This window comes from Phaethon lepturus, unplaced genomic scaffold (genome assembly GCF_000687285.1).
Source record: "Phaethon lepturus isolate BGI_N335 unplaced genomic scaffold, ASM68728v1 scaffold34820, whole genome shotgun sequence".
NCBI lineage: Eukaryota > Metazoa > Chordata > Aves > Phaethontiformes > Phaethontidae > Phaethon > Phaethon lepturus.
The window spans coordinates 19111-43582 of record NW_010511808.1 but is presented as its reverse complement, the minus strand read 5'-3'; the positions used below and the strand labels follow the sequence as shown (position 1 = coordinate 43582).

General features: G+C 40.8%; 1 protein-coding gene across 1 annotated transcript in view; it reads left to right on the top strand.

Annotated features, from left to right (window-relative positions):
- LOC104619259 (calpain-5-like) overlaps positions 1-24472 on the top strand; it is a 55288-nt gene that overhangs the window by 16110 nt on the left and 14706 nt on the right. Inside the window, exons 2-7 of the mRNA XM_010285067.1 lie at positions 15237-15368; positions 15834-16042; positions 16426-16618; positions 20541-20734; positions 22448-22525; positions 23744-23939. Coding sequence (XP_010283369.1) covers positions 15237-15368; positions 15834-16042; positions 16426-16618; positions 20541-20734; positions 22448-22525; positions 23744-23939 — 1002 coding nt within the window. The remainder of the gene's footprint in view (positions 1-15236; positions 15369-15833; positions 16043-16425; positions 16619-20540; positions 20735-22447; positions 22526-23743; positions 23940-24472) is intronic.

Sequence of the window (24472 nt, the reverse complement as noted above, 5' to 3'; positions counted from 1 at the left end):
TCTCAGACAGTCAGCTTCCATTTGTCCTGAGGCAATGTGATGATGGTAAGAATGACATGGTAAAATTTATTTTGAGCCTGTAAAACAAAAAGCCCAAGGATCACATCCTCAGCTAGTGTAAGTCTTCTTACAGTAATTGTTAGTTCATTGATTTAGTCTTTCTAAAGAATTCAATGTCTGGCTTGTCTGATGGAAAAATTATAGCCCAAACATGCCTTTCACAAAGGAAATTAAGGTACTGTTCTGTCAACACTCTTCCCCAAGAGTGGAAAGCATCCACATCCAAAAAATGCTTTGTATGTTAAGAGCATTATGCTTTTCTCATTTTATTTCCATATTTAAAAGGATATTTGGGATGAGTAAAGTCCTGGAATTTGAGGTTTTGTAAGCCGTTATTATCTTAGATTTGCAAAAGAATTTGTTTGAATTTCATGCTGCTTCCCTGTGATCGAAATATGTTTCCCTCAAGATTAATTCTATTTAAAAATTAAATAAAGATGTATGTTTTCCTGGCTAAAAAGAAGCTTTTAAAAATCCTTCACAGATGAAAGAACCTTTTAGAACTGCGGTTTTGCCTGTATGTGGCATTGTTTCTAACTTAACCATAAAGGCTAAAACATTTTGAATTTGCATCTTTTCACATTTGCAGGAAATCAAATGTTCTTTCTCAGGAAAATACACTGTCTTATAGCAAAGGCTATCTTCCATTTTTATGCATGAAGTAGAATTTTGTCTTTGCATGTTTGAGTTTCAAGCTCAATTAACTAAAACATGTCATAGTGTAGGAGTCAGGATCTGAGCTTTGGCCAGTGTTTTGGATGTCAGAAGCCATCTTGACCAATTCATGCATTAGGAAATCGAATCCTGTCTGGGCATTGTCCTGGGCAGTCTGCTCTAGGTGACCCTGCCTGACCAGGAGGGTTGGACAAGGTGACTTCTAGAGGTCCCAACCTCGACCATTTGGTGATCAGGGAGAGGAGAGTTGGGTCATGGGGGATTTCAGTGCAGACTCTGAGTGTGCAGTTAGTATAGGGTCTGGGACTCCCCTGTTCGATTAGATAATGAATGTCCATATGGTCCTTTTAATCTCAATTTTCTCATGTTGAGGCCAATAGGTCTTGTGTGTGCAGTCATTCATGTGCATATATTTATATAATACATATATATACATATATCTGTACATGCTCTTTGACTTGAGGAGGCAGGCCGTATTTCTTATCTTCACTCCTCAAAGGCAGAATACCTTTAGTCTCTTTAGAGGCTCACAAAAATCCTCAAAATTTTACTCCATAACTCCCATATCTATCTGTTTAATCAGAAATAATGAAACATACAGCTTTATGCACATTCTTATTTCTTTGGCTGCAACATTTTGGGTGGAAAACTGGCCCTGGAAAAGATCAGAACTGGCCTCGTTAATTAAAAAAGCTTTCAGGATTGTGCCCATCTAATAAAGAGTCTCTGTTCTGTATAAAGCATATTGAGGCCTAATTTTTGCCTGGGGATAGCACTTTCTAGTTTGATACAGTGAATAATCAAAATAGTTTTTTTTCCCTAGGACTGAAGGTTTGGTACAGTCTTGTGGTGGTGAATAAAAAATTAAATCTTATCAAGCAATGATCTAGCTGTGGATTGAGCTTTGGTCTGCAAGTTTAGAGGTTTTTTTGCTGCTTCAGCTTTACCACAGATACAAGCACTTGTGGGACTGATGAAAAACGTGAATGCAGGGCTTTACTCTCCCTTGGTCACTAGGATAACCCTATAGATAATTGGATCCATGTGCAAAGACTTTGTGCAGAGCTCATCTTGCTGTAGTTCTGTGCATGATCACTGTTGTCCATTTTCCCCTCCCTTCAGATAAGGGGCATTTAAGCCTTGGACATCTAATTTTCCTCCCTAAATAGACATGTGAGTGCAGTACCTCATCCTGTGGTCTTTCCTCCCTCCTCTTTCACTCGCTGACTCCGCACTCTGCAAGTGAAAGTTCTCAGAAGTGATAGTTTTCCAAAAGCTGCTTTCACATTTGGCCACGTGATCTAACTGGTAAAACAGCTAATGTCTGGGCTATAAGAGGAATAATTCAAATTTAATCAAAACATTTCAAATGTAATCCCACCACGGCATTTCTCATCCCTGGTCTTAATGGGCTTTCTCTCTTCCTAAAAGCATGATGAATCTGTTGTGAACAAAACTGAAGCAGTATCTGTGTATGGATAGAGGTGGTTTGAGGGGCCTTGCACCTCTGCTTGTATAAAGCAGCATCACCCCCTTGGTTTAGCTGAAGTGATGATGATTTACAGCTGAGAATCTGGCCTGTATTTGAATAGGGTGAATACATTTAGATTCATTTACATTCACAATAGAGTGAATACATCTACATTTGAATAGAGTGAAAACTATAGACTCTGAGGGGGATGGTGTGCTTGGAAGAGACAGGACACCATGCTGTTACTTCTGCAGACATTCCAAAAGATGCAAAAAATTAAAAATAAAAATCCCCTCTAGTGATCATAAAGGCTGCACTGTAAATACTTAAATTGTAAGACAAGAAAAAAGCAACATTGGCAAACCTCAACATTATTAGAAACAGGCCCTTGTTGCCTTTTGAGAGTTAAGATATGTTTCCTTAGGTTTTCCACTAACTTTACTTTGACTGTTAGACCCTGATTGAATAAAATAGTTAATGTGATTGATAGTGTGAGGGTGGGGTGAAAAGGTGACTCATGATTTCCTCTTGGAAGTGGTCTGTGTGTTGAGCCCTAGCAGAGAGGTTACCGGAGACACAAATGAGCCAGAATGATTTCAGTGTCCCTGATGGGGTTTAGAGTTCCAGCTGGCTGAGGTGGTTTTTCTGGTACATCGTAAAGAAATTAAACCTGGCAGGAGAGGAGCAGCGCTGGAACTAGAGTGGTTCTCCAGCACTTAGAGGTGGAGCACTGTGCTCTAAGACTAGCTGGAATTTGATGTCTAGTCAAGTTAATGTTTGAGTTCTCAACACTTCTCGAACTTCTTTTCCTGGGAGACAAGCAGACTGTTTCTCACAATAGAAGACCTTGGGAAGTTTCTGTCTTCTCAGATGATGTTAGGCTTGAAGTTCTCACAGCAATTCCTAAATGTTCATAGAGAATCTCCATCTGTAAAGGAACTCGAATCTGAATCCCTTCTGTTTTACCCAGAATGTGACTTCAAGTACATAACTGCAAATCAAACAGCTTGTGTTCTCTGGAAAAGTGTTGTGAGGCTGGACACTGTGAATGTTCCTATGGCTGGTGGTAGTCATTGCAAAAGATAAGTGGGACCTTACTGGGATTTGCCAGGATTTCTAAACTAGTAAATCAGGAGGGTAATTTCTCAGTGATGGCGCTGACTCATCTGTTTGCCATCACTGACCTTTGTTCAATTCCTAGTAACTTGGTGATTTTCTAACTAGACAGTTCTACAGAGCCTGTTTTTTCTTTATATATGTATATGATCCCCTTGAAGATAAGGGATCCCATGTGATCCTTAATGAACTACCATCCATTCTGATATGCACCCTGATCTTTGTAATAACTTTATTTGAACTGATGAAGATGCAGGTCTGTTAGCAGTGAATTTTGAGACAAAACGATTTAGGGTCTTCTGTTTGCCATATTGACTTTCTCTGTTTTCTGACAGTTGACTAACATCTTTGTCTTAGGCTGCGCATCAGGCAGATGTAACGTTAGTGTTTAACAAAGGAATTTGTCTGAAACGAAGTAGTGAATTCAAATCAGTATATCTGTATCACATAGGGAAAACAAAAAATAAGCTCAATAAATGCAGTGAAAGTGCTATGGAAATAAACAGCATGATGTAAATAAGAAAAAAAGTTTCTCATTAGGTGTTTCCAAGCAAGAGGTCTCTTAAGCATCTAAACAATTTAAGCACAGATATGAAACTGACTGCACTTCAACTGGGATAAAATCACGACAGGGTAAAGAATTTGGACTGTACCCTGGCAGGCTGGCTCCTCCCGAGGAGCCAAAGGCTTTTGTCAATATATTGATCTGACTGAATCTGCTCTAGTCTCTGTTTTGGGTTGAAACAGAAGAAAACGCTGGATCATGATAGAGAAAACCTTGAAAGTGCTTGTGAGGTTGGAGTCACTTGCCTTTGACATCAAGGTATGTATAGAGGTACCTCCCAGACTGAATGAGGCACAAAGAAAGGGTATCTACAGCCTTGACGTTAAGTAGCCAAGTAATTTTGGTCATATTTAGGGGGTGCTCTGCGGTATGCAAGACTGACTAGTGTCAATGGAGAACACTGAGCAGTTAGCAACTTGCCATCAGGCTTTTTGTTCCTTTTGGCCTTTTCCCCCCCCCAGAGGAAGCACAATTACAGTTACATTGTCTCCAAGTCTATGTCTGTCTGTTCCCCTCTTCCCCCAACAATGCTTTACTACTGACCAAGTCCAACCCACTTGGTAAATGGGTAGATGTCTTGGTGAAACTACATGTGCCATGAAAACGGGCAGTTCAGTGGGAGCAGGATACTTGGGAAAAGGCTTATCCCTTATTAGATATCAGAGTGCCCGTAAGAGAGGGAGATACCAGAAAGCAAGCTTCCTAAACAGATCTGTGAGTTATGGAAGTAGTTTTCTTCAATTAGAATCAAAATTCCTTCTGAAACATGTTGAGTTGATAACAGGATGTGGGGAAGAAAAGCGAAGGTGAGAACATAATGAAAGAACATAATAGAAAGGAGGGTGCCTGGTTAAAGCGTGAATTAAAGTGAATTCATGGATATAGTGGCCATCATTTGGCATCATCAGCTGCAGAGATGGCGTATTAGTCACACAGTTACCCTTAAAAATTTTACCCTTTAGCACCTAATATGATTACTTAAATTTCAAAAACTTCTTGAAGTTTTGACGTAAGTAGAAGGAAAGAGGCTTATCCAACGATGTTTTATTCATTTCAGTCCTCTAACATTTCGCCTCTAAAATTAGACAAAATAAGAGCTAACCTGCATAGAGGGAAAAGCGCGTGCTTGATTGCCTGGCAGGTAGACAACTGTGACTTTGCTGAAATATCTTACTTTGGAAATCACTGTTGTGAGTTTTCAGTTTCATCACTCAAAACTGAAGAAAGTTATCTCACGTGCTGATAACTTTATTGCTAAATTAACATCTTTCCAAGATAAGGTTTTAAAAGATTTTTTTTTTTTTTTAGAAATAGAAGCTGCTGTTTATTTTCAAGATCTGTAAACAAAATTCTTTCTGATAGTTTCTGTGAATTTATGAGAGACGATCCACTGATTTGGGTGAGTCATAAAAGTGCTTTTATCATTCAGAAGCAAAACAAATGCTGCTGTGTCATTTTTGATGCAACATTTTTTCATAGCTCAGAATGTGAACTCCTAGGCAAGCAGTGAGATTCCTTAAAATGAGAAGGTGGTTGGTTGTTCAGACTATCAAGCTGGCATCACATATTTTGGGTTCTCTCTCTTCCCTGGTCACAGGTGTTTTGCTCCTTAGCAGCATTTTCTGTATTACTCCTGTTGGCTGCAGCTGGCAACACTGGTGACCTTTTTGACCACTGTGATGGGTGCTGGCATTTATCCTCACTTCATAACACTTTGCTGCCCTGACAACTGCTAGCACCCAGACGGTACTAGACGCTGGTGTTACTCTCCTGTCTGCAGCTCTCACCCAGTCTGGGCAATGAGTGGAAGGAGTGAGCTATACCAGAAGGCTCAAGGAGTAGCCTGAGGGGAAGGCTTTTTTCTAGAGCTTGTAGATGAGAGATCTGATAAAGTTCTGATGGTGTTAAAGCCCTGTGGTTCTCTGCAAGGTATTGGGCATATCTCTGTATTGCTAAAAGGCGAATGCTGTCTGTTTTATGTGATCTTAGGCTGATCTTTGCCAGAAAGAATGTCCAGATTAGAATTTAAGAGTCTGACCCACGTCCTGTTGGAACTGGGAGACTCCATTGACTTTGACTTATGTAGGCTCAGAAAAGGTAGGCTCAGAAGAGTTGGGTTGTGCTGGCTAGTACAAAATTTCTATTTAAAAAAAATTAATTTCAAAATCCAAAATTTTATATATTACAAGTCATCTGATAGTTAAAGAGGCTTGCATCTTATGATCAGGATTTGATACACAAGTTTACAGTTCCTGTTTTTATTTTGAGGCAAACCTATAGTACAGAATGGCGTGGCATATATCACAAATCCAAAACTGTATCTGGGAGGTTACAATGGCTACTTCATGCACTGTTATCCCAGGCGTTAAGGGTTTTTTTGCTTTAAGCAAATAGGTGGGGAAGAACACCTCAAGGTGCTGTCTGAAAAAGATGAGGAGGCTGGGAGAAGAAGATAAAAGATGTTTATCTTCAAGAAAGTATCTGAGATAAATGCTGCAATTAGTAGATATCAGAATCTAGGCTGAAACCAAACCCTGCTGGAAAAGGGATGGGGAAAGGAGGAATTTGTTGCTAAAGAGGCTTATGCTCTTTAATGTTGTGGTTTGGACTTAACACTTTTTAATCTTTAAAGTCTGTGTATTGCCATTGGCCAAGGACGAAATACCTCCTTTCAACTAAAACAAATCACCTCCAGCTTAATCTGAATTTTCACTCCAATGTTTCTTAGATGACCTGACTTTGTTTTTGCCACACGATGCCCTATGTAATAACAAAAAACAACCATAATGTAATAACGGAAAAAAGGGGTGACTTTGCTGAAATCTACCTAACATTCTTTTGTAAACGGCATATTCCCCTCCTCATAAAAGGCAGCAATGAAAAATTCAGTCTGCATCAGTTACCAGCCCCTTGAGACACAGCATAATGTCAGTTAGGGCAAGCCTAGAAAGGTCATAGCTTCTGAGTCAAAATGATGCTTATTATCAAGCAAAGAAAATAGCTGCCTCCCCAGCCAGAGGTGAACAGTCAGGCATACAGACCTGGGAATTGTTTATTCCGCTGCGGTCCGGTGCTGAATACTTCAGTGTTGTGAAAAATTGTGCGTGAAGTTTTCCAACCTCCTTTTCTTATTGTTTTTACTTCCCATCTTAGGAAACTAGTTCAAGAACTTGATTCAAAAACATGTTTTGAGGAAGCATTAAAAAAACATAGCTAGATGGTGGGTGGCCTTTTAGTCTGAGCTATGAGTGGACTTATAGCCCATGTCTGACCTCAGACACATTAGTGTGTGCCTGGAAGTGATGTCAGGAAGTCGCTCTAAACTGAGTCTTCAAACTTGGCCATCCCTCTGTTACTTGCATTTAATGCAGAGACATTTCCACTGCTTTGATAGATTGCTCTTCGCAGAAGTAGATTTAGCTGGCTTATACCACCTGTTTCTCAAAAGAACTGTACATTCAGTTTTTCTTGAAAATGCCCTCAATTTCTTCCCTTTCCACTGGAGAAAAAAGGCCATGTGGTCTGAGATGCCTGGACTGCTGGCAGCCTGTTTCGAGCGGTTACGACTTGCTAAGTAACACTCCCAAGTCAACCATTACAGCACACGTGCAGACTAACTGCTCATGTGTGATGAGTCTGGCTTGTCTGGGGTCCTTCCCCATATGCTGTGTATCCCCTTGCTGTGATACACATTCAAATATAGTGATTTTGAACTCATTCATGATTGATTTTATTAAATACGAAGGAACAGATTTGTAATGTCCTTATTCCTGCTGGTGGGCAGCTCATCCAACAAAAGCTCTTTTGATGTCTATGCTCACAGTAGTAAGTGTTGAATATTGTCTAGCCTTAAGTTATATATCTATTATATCTACCTGTTTTTCATGGAGCACCACTATCTCAAAATCACAGTAAATCCTTGTAAAAGCATTTTACAAGAAAACTTTGGGTTAGTGGCCCAAAAATGGTGTCTTTTCTGATGGAAAACAATTACTTTTTTCAAGAAATTGAAATATATAAAATTTTAGCCAATTAAAATGATGCTTTGATTAAATTATTCTCCCCAGATTATGTCAAACTTGTAGCAGCTTTGGTGTGGCAGAGAATGAAGTTCCATAGAGGCTGGAATTGTGAGTGAGATGTGGAGGAAACAAGATGTTCCAGAAAAGATGGTAACATTAACCAACCAAAAGTCATCTCAGGCTGCTCAGTGTCTGTGTTCACTAAACCAACAATAATATTTGGGAAATTTTAACTTCAGATCACCAGTTAATACTTTTTTAAAATTTCACATAAAATAACCTCTAAAATAGTTGTATTCTATGTTTTAACCTGGGCTACTTTGGATGAATTTCCAGAGTTATCACACTATGAGAGAGGTGGCAAGGTAATGACTGTAAATGGCCCTTTGAAAGAACAGAGGAGTGTAGACACCTAGCTGAGAGAACAAGACTGTTTCCTGAGGTGAATCTAGTCCTAAGAATGGCATCTCTGATTGCTGCTCACGAGGAAAAATAACACAAATTGTAGTACTGAATTTAGAGAAGGGAACAGGTAACTAAGGGGAGAAGGCAGGAGAAAAAGGCTGTTGTCTGGTAAGTTCAGTGAGGAAAAAATGTTGTCTTCAAACAAGGCGACTTTTCTCTGAAAACGAAGTATTAAGAATCTGCTGCAGTTCTGTGGAATGTTGATCTAAAGCATCACAAACTAAGATAGTGCTGCAAGAGATGGCATGATACATTTCTAAGAGGGTCCTGGGAGAACAGAAAGTCTTTCACCATAGTCTTGAGTGATTTCTGGGATGAAGTGGCAGAGGACTCTAAGAGCTTCAGTAAACACTTTGTTACTGAAGTTGAGGAAAAGGTCAGCCCTACGGCACAGCATTTGTACCCTTTCCAGCAACTGTCAGCATTCTGGATGAGAGCAGCTGTAGTGCTTGCTCCAAGGGTCAGGTGAAATCTAGAGGTAGCCAAGATACACACCATGTTGCCCAATGTTTGGGGTTTGGTTTTTTTCTTCCAAAACATTGATTCGGATCCTCCCCAAATACATGTGTCCCGTAGGCAGGGTAAGGCTGATACCCATGGCCTTCACTGAGTATTAGTCACCACTAGCCCCAAACTGAAAATGGAAAAAAAGAACACTATAAAAATGCCTGTGATGCATTTGGTTTTGTAAGAGGATTTATTGGACAGGGAGGAGGGGGAAGAAGCATTTCTCAATCCCCAAATAACTGAGTTTTCTTTACACAAGGCAGGAGCAAACTGGCATACTCTTCCCCTTGCATATGTACAGTTGGGTTTCTTTTTTAAGCAATATTGGGCATTATCTTGCTCTCAGGAACTGATGTTGCTGGTCAATGGGCATGTTGTTTACAGAGGAATTACACATCCTGAGCTCAGGGTGTACAGACAGAAACCTGTGGGCTAAATCTTGCTTTTGTTGATTTACATGGCATAGCAGCACTGATGATGGTCACTTCCTGATCTCAGCATATCTGACCCTGGTTTTCTTTTGATGGAGGTTTCTCTGAGAACTGTCCTCTGAGGGGTTAGAGCTATACCACAGGGTATGATTGTAACTTAAGACTTCTCTTTTTTCACTCCATAGGTAGAGTTTTTTCAGGCATAAAAGATTGCAAAAGGCTTTTCTTGCTTCCCTACGTTGACCTTGCTGTCTATAGGAGTAGACTCGGTATGAGGGTGGGAGAAGAGAAGAAAATGGAAAGAGTTCTCATAATTCTGACATAATTTAAGGGAATGGTGGGTGTACTGGGCTTAAGTAGATCAGTCTGATAGAATCAAGGAAAGTGCCTGTCTCTGTAGGTGTTGTGTGCAGGCAAAGGTAGATTATTTTTCATGTTAGGGCTGGGTTCTTTAAAGGGTGCTGAAGAAAGTAAGCTCTAAATGCTACTGAATCCTTTGAAAATCTTAGTCGCAAACATAATTGTCGCTTTTTTCTTCTTCCCTTTCCCTGAATCTCTGTTTTTCTATCTGAGCCACCTGACAGACCCTAATCCATTAAAAAATAAGCTTTCCCTTTTCTCAGACAACAGAGATGTCTCATAATGTTTTACAGTGTAGCTTCAGTTAATGTCTGTGAAGACACATAGCTAATTAATTTATCATTTGAATGTCTTTCTCCCTATTTATAACCAATATTGCATATTTTTTAGTTCATGTATATTGGTAATACTTATGCCAAGAAATGAGTCTTCAGAGCTGAGGGGAACTTTTTCCTTTAGCTAAATGACTCAAAGATTCAAAGTAGCCACAGCAATCTGAAGTTAATGCATATAGTTAATCAGTTGTCTCCTGTGCTTTTCTCTGGTGCTTCTGGTCTCAAATAAAACCCATCCTTTCTCTCTCTTGGTTGTTTTGTTTGTTTTTTTTTTAATTAGGGAATCATGACAGGGCAACATACAAACCATTTCATAGCTCCAGTGAAATGGATGTTTGTTGTCTCCCATGGTTCGCATTGTTTTGAGATTTCCTAAGGAAGATATGTTGTAGCAAGGAAAAGTTAAGTTGCCATCTTTCATATTTTTTCTACAGTCCAAACATTTTTGTATCTCAGTGAAATTCTTGACTGCAATTTATCAGACCTAAGCAGATGATTGTTAGTCTGATGGTATAGAATGTATTATAAAAATATATTGTGTCATATACAGTAATATGTACCAGCTTGATTTCCTTCTACCATACGGTGGAACAGATCTTGTGACTAAGATAGGAGCAGTAGATCTGATATAGTTAGACTTTCATAAAACTTTGGCAATGTCTGATATGTCTCTCCAAAGTATGAAAACTTGTATTAATTCAAATTTCTGTAATGGGGATGCATAGCTGATGAAATAAATGACTTGGAGCACTCTCAAGCTGGCACTGTATCGATGGAGTCTTACAGAAATCTCCCTAGTCTGGTATTCTTCAGTATTTTCATTACTATTTGGATGAGAGTCCAGAAGGGCGTGTACGGGAAGCTGTAGGACACAGACTGGGATACGATTGCAAGCCAGTTGACAGGGTTGAGAATTCAAACTTATCTTGATGTCTTGGGAAAATAGTATGTAATAAACAGGATGGAATTCAGCATCACTTCGTCAATGCAACCAAGTACAATGCTTTGGTATTGAGCGACTTTCTGGCTCGGTTAGGGAGAAAGAATGACCAGGCAGCAAGTCCATAGAATAGGATTAGAGGGTGGATCACAGTCTTGAACACAAGTTAAATATGTGAAGTTCAAGTGAAACAGACAGAAGAATGGTACCGCAGCTTCAGTAAGCAAGAGCATCAAGGTCTGCTCCGCATTGCTAAAGCTTCATTTAGAGCATAGTGTCTGGATTTGGGCAACACGCTTCGCCAGTGATACAAAACATGAAGAATTAGTTATTAAGATTAGAGGAGAGAGACTTGTTAGAGGTTTGTAGGTTATATAAGGGGTTGCTGTAGAGAGGAAAAGTAACTGACCTCTCTGTTCGCTGAAGTGTTGGGCTTGTAGAGCAGCTCAGTAATGCACTTCTTTGCTGATCAGTGGAGGAAGCATCTGGACTTTCCCTCATGGGCTGTGATAATGCAGGTTAGAGAAGCTTCAGTCACAAGTAGGTTAGGGACAGCCAATTTGGACACTAGGCAAGTGTTGGGACTGACTAACCTGTCAAGGTCTCTCCCACTGTTTTTTCCTGTGATCTCACGCTGAGTTTCTCATCTCCAGACTGCTCAGTGTTCTCCCAGTCTGCTCATTAACCAGTTCATTTACTTACTCCACTGCAAAGAGATGAACCAATTAAAATCAGAAAAAGGGATTTGTGAGCCACTTTATTTCTCAGAGCATCAGTGGCTGAGTAACACTAAATGTCAGATATTTCAAGCCTATGCAGTGCAGCAAGGCTAGGTGGTGACACAAATAGACTTCTGTCATGCAAATGAAAGTCTGGTATGAAAATAAGAGCATCAGGGTTTTCAGCAGAACCATAAGCCCCTGCAACCTCTTACCTTACTTTCAGACTCTGTACAGCCTAATTATAGCTCTGCAGATGGTGTTTATTTTATTATGCACATGCGTAAGGGGAGAACTGGGGAGAGCTCTGCATCTTTGGATGGTGGAATTATCCCTGTGGGCACAAATAATACAACAACTTCTTTTATTAGCAGTGTTGTATCAGAAATAGTGTGGCTATTATATGTTAATGATATATAATAAGACCCAGTATCCTCCTTTAAACTTTTTCTTGGAAATGTGAAGATACTTCTCTCTCTCTTTTTTTTTTTTTTTTTAACAGCACAGATGATGCAGGCTGATCCTGAGAAAAGGGATTAGGGTTAAAACACTATGTTTGCAAAGGAGGTAGTTCTAGTGCACTTGGAACCCAAGTGCTTAGGTGCTAAGTTTGCAAGGGAGAGAAGGCACCAGGTCTCCTGACGTGCCTGGGCCACATCTCACGTCAGTCTTTCTTCCTTATAATTTCTCTGATAGTAATTGGCTTGGCTCTCAACTATCCTAAATTATTACTGCTGGGACCATTATTGGAAAAGTGATTTTGAAGAAAAATTTTTTTTACATGCTTGGGGCAACCAAAAATGCTTAAAGATCCTCACAAGCACTGCAGAATAATATATTTAAATAACGCATTTCTAACTGTGTTGGGGGAAGTGTGGCTTAGGTAGCTAATTCCATCACAAAAGTATTCCTTAGAATTTTCTATACTGCATAAGTGGTGAAAAGCAAAAAAGCCCAGAAGAGAGCAAACAGATGAAATTAGCTATAGCTTGCATCTGAGTATTATTGTGCATGTCATCTGAGCCACACCGTGACAGTCATCTTAGAAGCTGTTGTAATGGCTGTAATTAATGACAAGAGAAACAGAGATAATGTCATTTGCTTACACTATTCTTTAGTCTCAGAAGTCCAGGGCTCTTAGGCAGTTTAATAACAAAGCGTTTATCAAGCAGGATCCTGAAGAATTTAGTGACTATGGTGGAAACAGGGAGGTGCTGTTTCTAAGGTCTGCTGTTCCATGTTTGTTTTGGACCTCAGCAGCCAGCAAATGCTAATCTCATCCATAAGTTTTGGCAGTTGACACATGCTGCTCTCTCTTTTTTCTCTGAGGACTGTGTGATATGCGAGACACACTTCAATTAAAAAATGACAGTTTAATGTCGTTATTTTTAGCAAAGCAAACCAAATAACAGAAGATATTTGCAATACATGGTAGTGCTTAATTTCTTGCAAAACCAATGAAAATTTTGGCTTCCTCTAGTCACAGAAAATTTTGGACAATATTAAGCCTGAAGACTCAATTTATCCCTTGTTTATTACGCTAACAAAATAACATTTTGAAAGGGGAAAAACAAACCAGAAATTATTACTGCCAGAGGTGCATAGAAATGGGATATGGAACTTGAGTCTAGCCAAGCTGGGTTTGGAATGTGTGCTACCACCATGAAGGCCAAGTAGTCAACTGATGTCAACCCCTGCAACAGGCAACTGGGTGACTGGGCAACTTAAATCAGCTGAAGTGCTAACCTGAAGTTCTTGTTGCCATCCTATATCAGAGCATATGGGCAGATGGAATTAATCTGTCCATGATGCAGAGGAGTATCTTGTACATGGCCAATTTTCCACGTAGGCACCATTTGTTATTCAGAATTTTATTAAGGTCTGTTAATAACCTTTGAAATTTCTCTAAGTGAAGACACATATAAGAAATACTGACAGAAGAACAGTGTCATATAATGATCAGTTACTTGTTTCCCAAGAGGCATTTAAAATTTCTACAAATTGTTATTTAATGATAAAAGTCTCATGCCAAAACTATAATTTTCTTAAAGAAAACAACAGCAGCTCCATGCATTATGTACAGTGAGCTGACTTCAGGCTGCCGTCTGCTAAACCAGCCCAGGAAAATAGGCTTTCAACTCAGCACCGAGGTGGTTCTTTTCTCTCAAACTAAGTTCAACTGGCACTGATTTGTCACAGTCCCATCAAAGGAAAAACAAACTAGAAATGGCTGAGAGGTTTTGACATGCCCGTGATGCGTAGCCAGGCTTGGATTGCAATCTTGGTATTTTGTGATCATCATCTATAATTATCAAAGGGTGGTGAGAATCCATGAGGTAAGGAGCACGGCTCCTTATTCTGCTGCTGATAACAAACTGGAAAGACTACAGTAAATTTGGGGTCTCCTGCCACTTTGAGGCAAGAGGGAGTTATTTATTCTATGTTTCTAATACCTGGATATAAGATCATTTCTTTCCCAAGATGTTGAAATATAGGGTTATTCTCATACTGTGTCATAAGCAATCACTGGATCGAAACAGGTAGGTTCCGTATCAATTACCAGTTCCATATCAATTACCAGTTCTGTATCAATTACCAGTCAGATTACCAGTTTTCTGAAGTGTTGCTTGGGAGGTTCTCTCTGGACTATGAGGCCACATACATATCCGTTCAGCAGAACATTGTCTACCAAGGATTTCTTGGTGACAAACACAATACTGCTGCAAAATGTATTCCTGTGGCTTTCCCATGTTCAATGATACTTAGAGGTGCTCCTTTTAGTGCCTTGTTCTGCAGGCTATAAAGGTGCAGCAAGGGGCAAGCTAGTGTGGAGCAGGGAGTCATCATAGGAAGACCCAACTATGCTTTGGTTAGAATCTGCATGTAAATAGAGATGGAGCCAGGAAAGCAATGGGAGAGGAAGAATGAGTGGCTCTAATAAGAGCCAGAAAATGAGAAGGATGAGACCCAGAGAATGAGGCATATTTCACTCACAGATGTGTATTCTCTGCCGCCTTTGGTGCTCGGTGGCAGGGTTCATTGCAGTAACTCATGCAGTTGCTGGAGGAGGGTTTCCAGTATGTCAGCCAAGGGAGTAGCAATGAAGGAAGAGGAGCTTAGAGTTCTGCTGTCAGTAGCATCACTTCCTGCTGCTTTTCTTTACTGTTTTGTCAAAGCCTTTCCCCATAATGCTTCCTCCTCCTTTCACTTACTTTCAGTTCATTAACTGCCCCAATGCCAAATAAATCTTCCAAATGTTGAATTCATTCCAGTCCTCAAAGACCACCTTCAGCTGAAGACAGAACTAGGAACTTGGGGGTGGGGAGTGGGGGGAGGCAAATCCTGATGTTTAGATAGGGCAACACAATGTACTTTTAAAAACTTAAATAATCCTATATACCCTGACTTTCAAATATACTTGGTGCCAGAAGGCTTTTGAACTTCCTGGTATAGAAACTTCACGCTTCAATGGGAATGTGATGTAGAACAAGTGTGGAGAAGAATATCTGGAAGGATGCTGTGATCATTTCTGGAGTGGAGTGTCCAGTAATCTCTGGTTTGCTTTGTTAGGACCTGTGTGAAGACCCACACTTGTTTGTGAATGGAATCAGCTCCCATGACTTACACCAGGGCATCCTGGGGAACTGCTGGTTCGTGGCTGCATGCTCCTGCTTGGCTCTGAGGAAGACCCTCTGGCAGCAGGTAGGTGATAAATGTGTTTGTGCATGTGATAAAGCTAATAACTTTGGTTTTTTCCCTACCTATCAGCCAGAGTTTTTCTTTCTAGGACTAATGTGCCTCTGATGAGAATTTTAGTGGATTCAAATATTCCGTTTCTTTAGGAGTTCATTGTTCATGTTATGAGACCTTCTCACTCCACAGTCCCATTGAGCACCAAAGAAGAGATGTAGCAAAGCCAGAGAGTGCAATAGGTTCTGTTTTTCTTTCTCTGCAGATCAATTTGAATTTTACTTTCTTAGACGATTCTTTGAAGTGGGACTGTATTTGACTCTACCAAATTCATCCTCTTTTTTCACTGCTTCGTCTATTTAAGATCTACTGCTCATGAAGCTGAATACCAGCATAGTGCATGCTCCAGGGCAGTCTGCCCTTTGAATAAATCTTAACATAGTGCATTTGGTGATCTTTTCCTTGCATGGTTTCTAGGTGATTCCAGACTTTAACGAACAAGAATGGGACCCTAAAAACCCAGAGAAACATGCTGGGATTTTCCGTTTCCGTTTCTGGTGCTTTGGAGAATGGACAGAGGTGGTTGTTGATGATCTGCTGCCAACAATGGATGGGAAGTTGATCTACTGCCATTCCAATGTGAAAAATGAATTCTGGAGTGCATTATTGGAGAAAGCTTATGCAAAGTATGAGCTAGTTCGTTGTCCTTTTAGTCCTCAGTGCTATCCCTTCTACCTATCTGTTTGTTTTGTCTTTCAACTCTTATCGTACTTCCCATAGGTTTTAGGTTTGCTGCTAGTAGAGAACCTAAAAAAGATTAAAAACTCCTCCTTTAACCTGCGTGGAGGAAGTGAATCATAAAAGAGTTCAATACACTCTACTTCAGCAGCCCAAAGCCTTAAGTATCACTACACTCCTAGAAACCCAGCAAAGGTTTATCTGCAATCTGCTGTGTTGTTTTGTGCTGTTTTTCCTTTGGTGAGACGCAGGTATATTACCTACATTCAAGCCAAATTAGAGCACTTCTAATAGCCACTTGGTGACTGAGAATGTTCTGTGTTACCTCCAGGCTGGCTGGATCTTACGAAGCCCTAGATGGAGGGAGCGCTGCAGATGCAATTGTGGATTTCACTGGAGCAGTGGCAGAATCTATTGATTTGGTACAGGGCAAATATGGTGAGATTATTTCTGAGCAGATGAAGCTGTTTGAAGACTTGCTGAAAGTGCATAAAAGAGGCGGGTTGATCAGCTGTTCCATTACGGTATGTATAGAGAGCTGGATTTTAAGAGTTAATTTATGGAAAAAATACCATTATTAGTGTAAGTTTATTGAGTATATCCTTCATTTGTATGCTTTGGAAAAGCTTCATATGGAAAAAGCTAGCAAGTTGGCAATGCTGTCAGCCAAGTACAACTCTGTGAGCCACTAAACACAATCACAAAACCACAAAGTCATTTGTGCTGCCACTTCACTGTGGATCTGAAATGCTATTCTTTCTCTATGGTCGCAGTTGTGTATTGACCTGAGGTTAATCCACCCAGAATGCCCTAATTTACGGGTCAGATGGCAGTGTTCGATTTCTCAATTTCTTAGGGAAGTCTGTTTACAGAAAACAGTTCTGCTGGCACTGAGCTGCTGAGACTTCTTGACTTTGGTTGTGATGATGCAGTGATCTCATCAGTGTAACACAGAAGCTGAGCTGAAAGGCTGAGCTCACTTGGTTATTCAGGTAGTGCTGTTTGTTAGTAAGACTTCCCGTTAGAATTAACCAGCAAAACATGCCTACACTGGCTAATGTGAAGCAGATAACTCAGGTGCCTACATTAAGAGGCCATGACCCTGAAGTTCCTTTAGTCACTGGAGAGATGATGGCTTCCCCAAGGGTGATACAGGCTTGCCTTCTGTGGAAGCTTTACCTCTCTCCATTTGCTTGAGGCGCTAGAAGGCAGATGAGTAGCAGCTCCCAAAGGGTGCTTGCTATATACTTCACAAACCACAGACAGACAAGGGCCTTGCACAGCCCCTTGCCGTAGGAGGGAAACCAGTGACAACTAGGCTTAACTCGCCTTCCATCAAAGTCTGCAGTGTCAGGCCATGACTGGGTAGCACTGAAATTCTCACCTTGTCTGAAGCTGTTACCACACGTAGAGGGCTAACAAACTGCCACCTGAATACTTCCTGGAAGATTGCTTTTAAATGATTTTTGAAGTCCAGCCTTCAGGAAAGGGATCATTCTCTGGACGTTGCAGGGTTGGCATCTAGGTGCACTTCAGCATCTTACTCCCATACTCTCTGCTTCCAGTTTAAGACCTTAGCTAAGGCTAATCTTATGTGGACTTAGTTAAATCACTTTAAAACTTTACTTTAATTTTCCTGTCTGTGAAATGAAGATCATGTTACTGTAGCACTTAACTATTTCATACCTGTACTGTAAGTCCTAAATCCACAGTAAACTGGTGGATCACTGGATCATCACAGGAAGTATTCAAAAAACGTGTAGACATGGCACTTCAGGATATGGCTTAGTGGGCATGGTGGTGTTGGGTTGATGGTTGGACTTGATCATCTTAAAGGTCTTTTCCAACCTTAATGATTCTGTGATCCCCATGTGTTGGTTCATTCAGAAAATCTTGCGAGTATCATGGTAGCTGTGTGGTTGTCTAAAACAACAGAAAATCAGCCATGTTTGGAGGTGCCTGAAACATTATCTGTTTAGCTGTCCCTGGCCATGGACTGCCCTGCACTAGTGCCATGGTACCAAAGAGGACCACGTGGTACCTTCTGGGAGATGAATTTGAGCCTGAGAACTCAGCTGAGGTAGAACAGGAGTCCTGAACTGTTCCTCCCAGCAACATCAGGCAACAGCTCAGAAACAAATTCTTCCAGGACTTTGGTGTTTGTTTTACCTTTTTCACAAGGTCTGAATTTTTATTTAGAAAGAATTCCAGCTGATTTGCTCAGACGAGGCTGGCAGACCAGACTTCCTGGTGTGAATTGTTGTTGTAAACATTGTTTCTGGGATTGTAGGTTGCTCCCAAATGCCAACACAGTTCAGTTTCTTAACATGGATATGGTGAGGAGATAAGCTAAGTACAGGGAGCTATATTTTAAAAAGCAATTTATTAGACAGTTGTAATGCCTTCACTTCTTCGTGGTGTTATATTTCTGCCTGTCAAATTAAATGTGGATACTTCTAACCATAGATTACACAGGGGCTGTTCCTATTGGTTTGGTTTGGCTTGACTTGTCTGCATTTATCACTTTTTGATAGATGTATTATACACACAATGAAGCTTGCTAGGTATAGAATATTTAATACTCAAGTGGCTTCTTGCTGACTTGCAAACATGTCATCATTTGCCTTGGGTTACAAAATAGCCCTGAGCTTCACCATTTAGAAATTTGAGCAGACGGTAAATGTTTAAATATCTCAAATAAATAAATAAATGCCTTCAGAATGAGGTGGAAAAGGCAGCCCACCGGGAAGAAAAGCCTGGGGGATAATAAAGGCAGCAGGAGAGGTTATAGACTCCCATGCTGTCAAGGACTCTTGTTTGCTTTCAGTTGTGAGAAATGCAAGTGAAATAGTTAACTGGAGAAAGCCCAAACCCATTGGAAACGTCAGCCAGTCTCGGTGTAACACATGAGCTGATTCTTTAGGAGCTATTGTCGGTGAAAGGCAAAGAGGTCTTGGTGAGAGTCTTGTAGTTGCCAGACCATCTGTCAGTTACAATTTTATATAAATTTATCTTTTCTTTTTTTCTTTTTTTTTCCTGATTTCTTATCTTTGGGGACTGAACACTGTTGTATCAGTGCAACACCTGTCTTAGGAGAAGGACCCTGTCTGTTTCAACCAGAGAAATTTTGAAATTAGTAAAAATACCTGAGAAAGTACTATGTGCATTTCATAACTCTGCAAAGTCCACCTCTTTCCACCAGAGCAAAGGCGTGCGTGGTCATTAAACTCTTAATTAGGTGACCTGGTTTTAGCTGGGGCTAAACCACAACATTAGTTATTACAAATTTACATGCGGGGATCTGCACTGAGTGAAATCTTTCTTCCTTGCTGTCCAAGGGAGTGAGTGTCCTAAGGCCCGATGGGTCTTAGCCCAGTGCAGGTGAGAGAGACGCTGAATATGGCTCAGTGCAAAGATGCGCAACTGGCTCCAGCAAGGGTGTGATGAATCTGGAGGCACGACTGTTTGGATTGTTTCTGGCTTGGAAGAAGGGTTATAGCACTGGCACAGCTTTACTTTTTCCACTGTCCTGCCTGGTGTGTGTTGATCAGAAGCATCATTGTACTGGCTTAGTAATGGGCCAATCATTCAAAGCAACTCCAGCATCTTTGTATGATACTGCTTTTCTGTTTTGAGATGTTCTTAGGAGATTTTGATCTGGATGCATTAAATGAAATTGTGGTCTTTTTCAGAGCTTGACAATTTTTACGTATTCTTAGATCAGCATCTGATCAAGCCTAGGTCATCCAGCAGGACAATTTACTGCTAATCACTGCTGGAAACTAGGCTTCTTATGTGAAGTCTATGAGGAGCAAACCCAGTTCCTAAGAAAGCCTGCACATCTGCCAGTTGCCACGTAAGAGGCCTGCCAGGTCTCGAGTGAGGTACAGGACAGGTTTGACAAACGGCTAGAAAGTTTTCTTGCCTGTGCCCTCTATTTTTACCCACTGCCTGTAGTTCTTCCTGGGTATCAAATTTACGCAACACAGAAACAGGCATTGGATTCGCTGGCTAAAATCCTTAGGCCCTACAGTGTCTAGCTGAGGACACCACCAGACAGTCCTATGTCTGAACACAGTCATCGATACCTAGAAGAGCGATTTGATGACAAGATCTTGGAAGGGCTGATAAAGGTGGTCCATCAGCCCAGTCTTTAACTCTCTGAGACGAGGAGGAGACAGAATAGCTGTAGCAGGCAGTATTCTCCTACACACTGGGCTTCTGCCTGCTAGGACTTGTCTGGCACTATCATGCAAAAGACCAGACTAGTGAGCAGCCCCAGTGCTGCTGTTTTCCTGCATAGTCAAATCACTTGGGAAGGGAACATAGAGCTCTCTGAAAGAGAACAAGCCTTCCCCATCCTTTTTCTTGAACACATAGCTGTCAGCTCCCTCAGTGATGAGAGTTCTTTTTTTTTTTTTTTAATTGTCATTCTTGGTGCTAAAGGCTTCCTCGGGCAGTACCAATGAAGTGGAGACAGCGATGGGTCTTGTCATCGGTCATGCCTACTCAGTGACTGCAATTCGGAAGCTGCGCCTTGGAGAAAGGCTCATATTCTCTTTTAATGCAGAAAAGTTGTTCATGATCAGGCTGAGGAATCCCTGGGGAAAAAGAGAGTGGAATGGTGCCTGGAGTGACAAGTAAGTGCTGCACAAGGAATGAAACTCTGATTTGGGCCACTGGACGTTAAATGCATGGTTAAACACTGCAACACAGAATGTCAGTCTGCAATACTCAGTGATGGCTGAACCATTGTGCCATCTCTTCCCAAGCATAGCATTCTCTGAGGAAATGAATACATCCTGGAGGAGCCAGGAGTTTATGGCTTTCTGGACTTTAGTTTACTGTATACATCATTGTTCAGGCACACTGGAGCATGAGTAGAAGAATAGCCTACGATTAAGGCGATGAGTCAAGAACATGAGGCTTGTTTCCAGCTTCACCACTGAGTTTGTCTGTGACTCAGTTTCTCATCTGTAATTGCTAGCTGCTGGGGATAGTAGAAGTCTTTTATTCTTAGATAATTTAAGTGACTGGTGAGAAAAGCTGTAAAATTGCCACATTTGTGATTTCTTGAATTATTTTCTAATGAATTTTAATGTGGGACATGATCTTAGTAGGCACCCCTACAGAGACAGAAATGATTGCTGGAGGGGATATATTCCATCACTGGCAATTTACACATGAAAAACATTTAAGTAGGATGTTACAGTTCAACACTGTGCTTACCAGCAACTGTTAGCATTTAATAATACAATGTTCTTGCATTGCAGTATGCAACAACAGCTATTAAGTTCTTATCTTCCATACTTTAGCTAGCAAAAATCTATTGGTTTCAAAAAGTTTGGATCAGGTGAAATGCGAAGAATGTGAAGAAGAGCTACTGTGTCTTGTTTAACTTAAGCCATTGTGGTTCTCCTCTAGCCCTTGTCTTGGCACAGCTGCCACTCATTCCAGTGGAAGCACTGAGGAGGCTGAGGTTGGCCCATGGTTTTTGGTCTGACAGTATTAAATTAAGAATTTCCCAATAGGTTAAGAAAATGTTGCTTATGGGAAGCAACCTCCCTTCCCTCCTGCCAGCCACCTTCAACTTTATCCTCCAAGTACTTTTGGAAAGGGAGTGAGGAATTGTGTCTCTGTTTGTCTAATGTAACACATTAGAGAAGGAGCTTACACTATCTTCTATTGTGTTGTCTGGTTTAAGTATCAGACTGCTTGCATTTAGGATCCTGTGCTCCCCTGCAGTCAGTGGAAAGAGGCAGGTGCCTGCTGAGGACAATGCAGAGCATGTAAGTTATATGCTAATGCAGGCAGTGAAGTGTCTACGCAGTGTAGTGTTACCCTGAAAACTGGACAATAGGCTCGTGCTGCGACAGTTCCTTCTCAAAAGCTCTCTGGGGAAATCTCAGACCTCAGGCCTGTTTTATTCAAGGAGATTGAAAGACAAAGAGAATACTCTGGTCTAAGTGAAGCGTTCAATAAGCTCCTGAGGAGGAAAACCAGGTTTCTTTTGAAGGGCCTCTAGGGAATGGAGTCAATCTCACATGACCTTCCAAACTAGCTGTTTAAGCTTCTTAAGGGAGAGTGTGACAAAGAAAATCAATAAGGTTCTGCTCTAGTTGTGCCAGTCTCTCATTCAACTCTTTTAGTAGCTTTCAAATCAGTTAATGTTTTAAAACTCCTCCTGTAAGCTCTGCACTTTCTTCCTGAATATCATCTCTCCTTTCAGTACTCTGATGTTACCTTCACAACAAGGGACCATGAGAGAATTTTACTTGCAATTTTTTTCCCAGGTGAGAGAATTTATTAATCATCTTTGTTGTTCTCCCCCCTGCTTTTTTTTTTCCTTTTAGTTCTGAGGAGTGGAAGAAAGTCAGCAATTCAGAACGTAAGAGCTTGGGACTCACTCTTGAGAATGATGGAGAGTTCTGGTGAGTGGGAGTCATGTGAAGGGTTTGGAGATACTGGCTATACAGAGTAATTGTCATTAATTCTGCCATTTAACAGCTCTGAAAACAAATTCCCCAAATGGATAAGATTATCCAGTCCTGGCACAAGGTCTGTTTCTTTTAAATTCTCAAGGGATGACAAGAAAAAAATGGATTAAAATCTAGCAGAACAAAATTAGTAGCTCTTAGTAAATACAAGTTTCAAACACCCCCAACATCTATTATCTATATTTAGGACATTCACTCAAAATCCAAGACAACACATGTGCTGGTTTACATGACAGAATGCCAAATATTGAACACACTGTCAATCCTGTTTACTGACTACTGTGCCTATCTGTAGGATTTGTAGGTCAACCATTAGCTGAGGTATCTGTAAATACAATTGCAGCCAATGAATTTTGATATTTGTTGGTGTTTTCCAGCATGGGCACAAGAAGTGTTCATTCTCTACAGAATTTTTAGAACTCTAATAATTTTGACTCTGCTTTAAAGCTTAGATACACTGAGGCAGTCCAGCAACTTCTTCAGTAGATCATCAATATGTGTGGTAGGGCTCAGTATGACAAGTCTTCTGTTTGCTTGGCTTTGTCAGAACTGGCAACTGGAAGCCAGCTGTAGGGTTTAGTTCTGGCCTATTAATAAGCTAGGACATGATAGTAGTTCAGGGATACCAACCTGTTGGGGGAGGTGAATATTTTTTAACTGCTCTGTGGTCCAGTCTGTCACTTTAGCAGGCATAGTTATAGCATTGAGATGGTGCTAAATAAAAGTTATGTCCGGAGGACAGAGGTTTGAGTCATGCTCAGGGACAAATGTAACAATAAGGACTGTAATAATGAGGAGTGGATAGCGCTCTGGTTGCAGGAAATCTCTTTTGCCTTTGCAAAATATGTATTATCAAATCTAGCCTGATAGATACAACCTAGCCTTTAGGCTTAGGTACTGCAACGGAGCAAATCCAGAGCTGACCAAACACACTGAGATGGTATTTCTCTAAATTAAGTTCTAAGTGTGGTTGTGGCTTCACAAATATTTCCACATGGAGACCTTTCCAGTGAATCAGTTTGTCCTCTGGACAGCTGAGCAATGCCTCTTCTTAAATTACTGGAAGAATTTGTGTGTTATTTTGGCTCTTTGCGTGAGTATCACTGTTTATTTTTAAATAAACCATTACTTTCCTGGTGTTCCATGAAATAGGATGACGTTTGAGGACTGGTGTAAGAATTTCACTGACGTGGACATCTGCCGGGTTGTGAATACCTCCTACTTCAGTATCCACAAGACCTGGGAGAAGAAAATGATGCATGGGGCTTGGGCGAAGAATTCAGAGCCCCTGCTAAATCGCTCTGGTGGATGCTTTGATAACAGAGAGACCTTCCTTCAGAATCCCCAGGTGGGAATCCCTGTATTTTGTGAGGTATTGACGTGTATCTACTTAGCTAGGGCTTCTGAAGTATCCACCCTATTTAAGAGTTGGCAGTGACTACGTGACAGAAGTGTCATTGCCAGTGCCTGTCCTCTGGGAGTATGCTGGTTCACTGCATGTTTCAGTGAGTTCTGTGAAATCTCTCAGAAGAGTTTAGATATTTGCTTAGGACTGATCATGTTCGGGGCTGATGAGTCAGACGCACCAGGATTAGTGAAGTCGTTCCTGGACTTCTTTCAGTTTCCCAGTTGTAGAAAGGCAGCAAGTCTGATTTTCTACTGACAGAACTCCATTCACTTTACACCCTTAAACAGCCTGAGGTCTTTGGTCCACTGTATTTAATTAGTATCCCTTTGCATTAATCTAAGATCCTGAAAGTATCTAGTCCTTCCCCAAGCTCACCCTCTCATCAGCATTAGAGAATTTTCCTTGTCTCATCTTACCTGGTAACTTTCAAGATATTCATGTTATCTGTTCATCCATTCTTACTCCATTTCTCA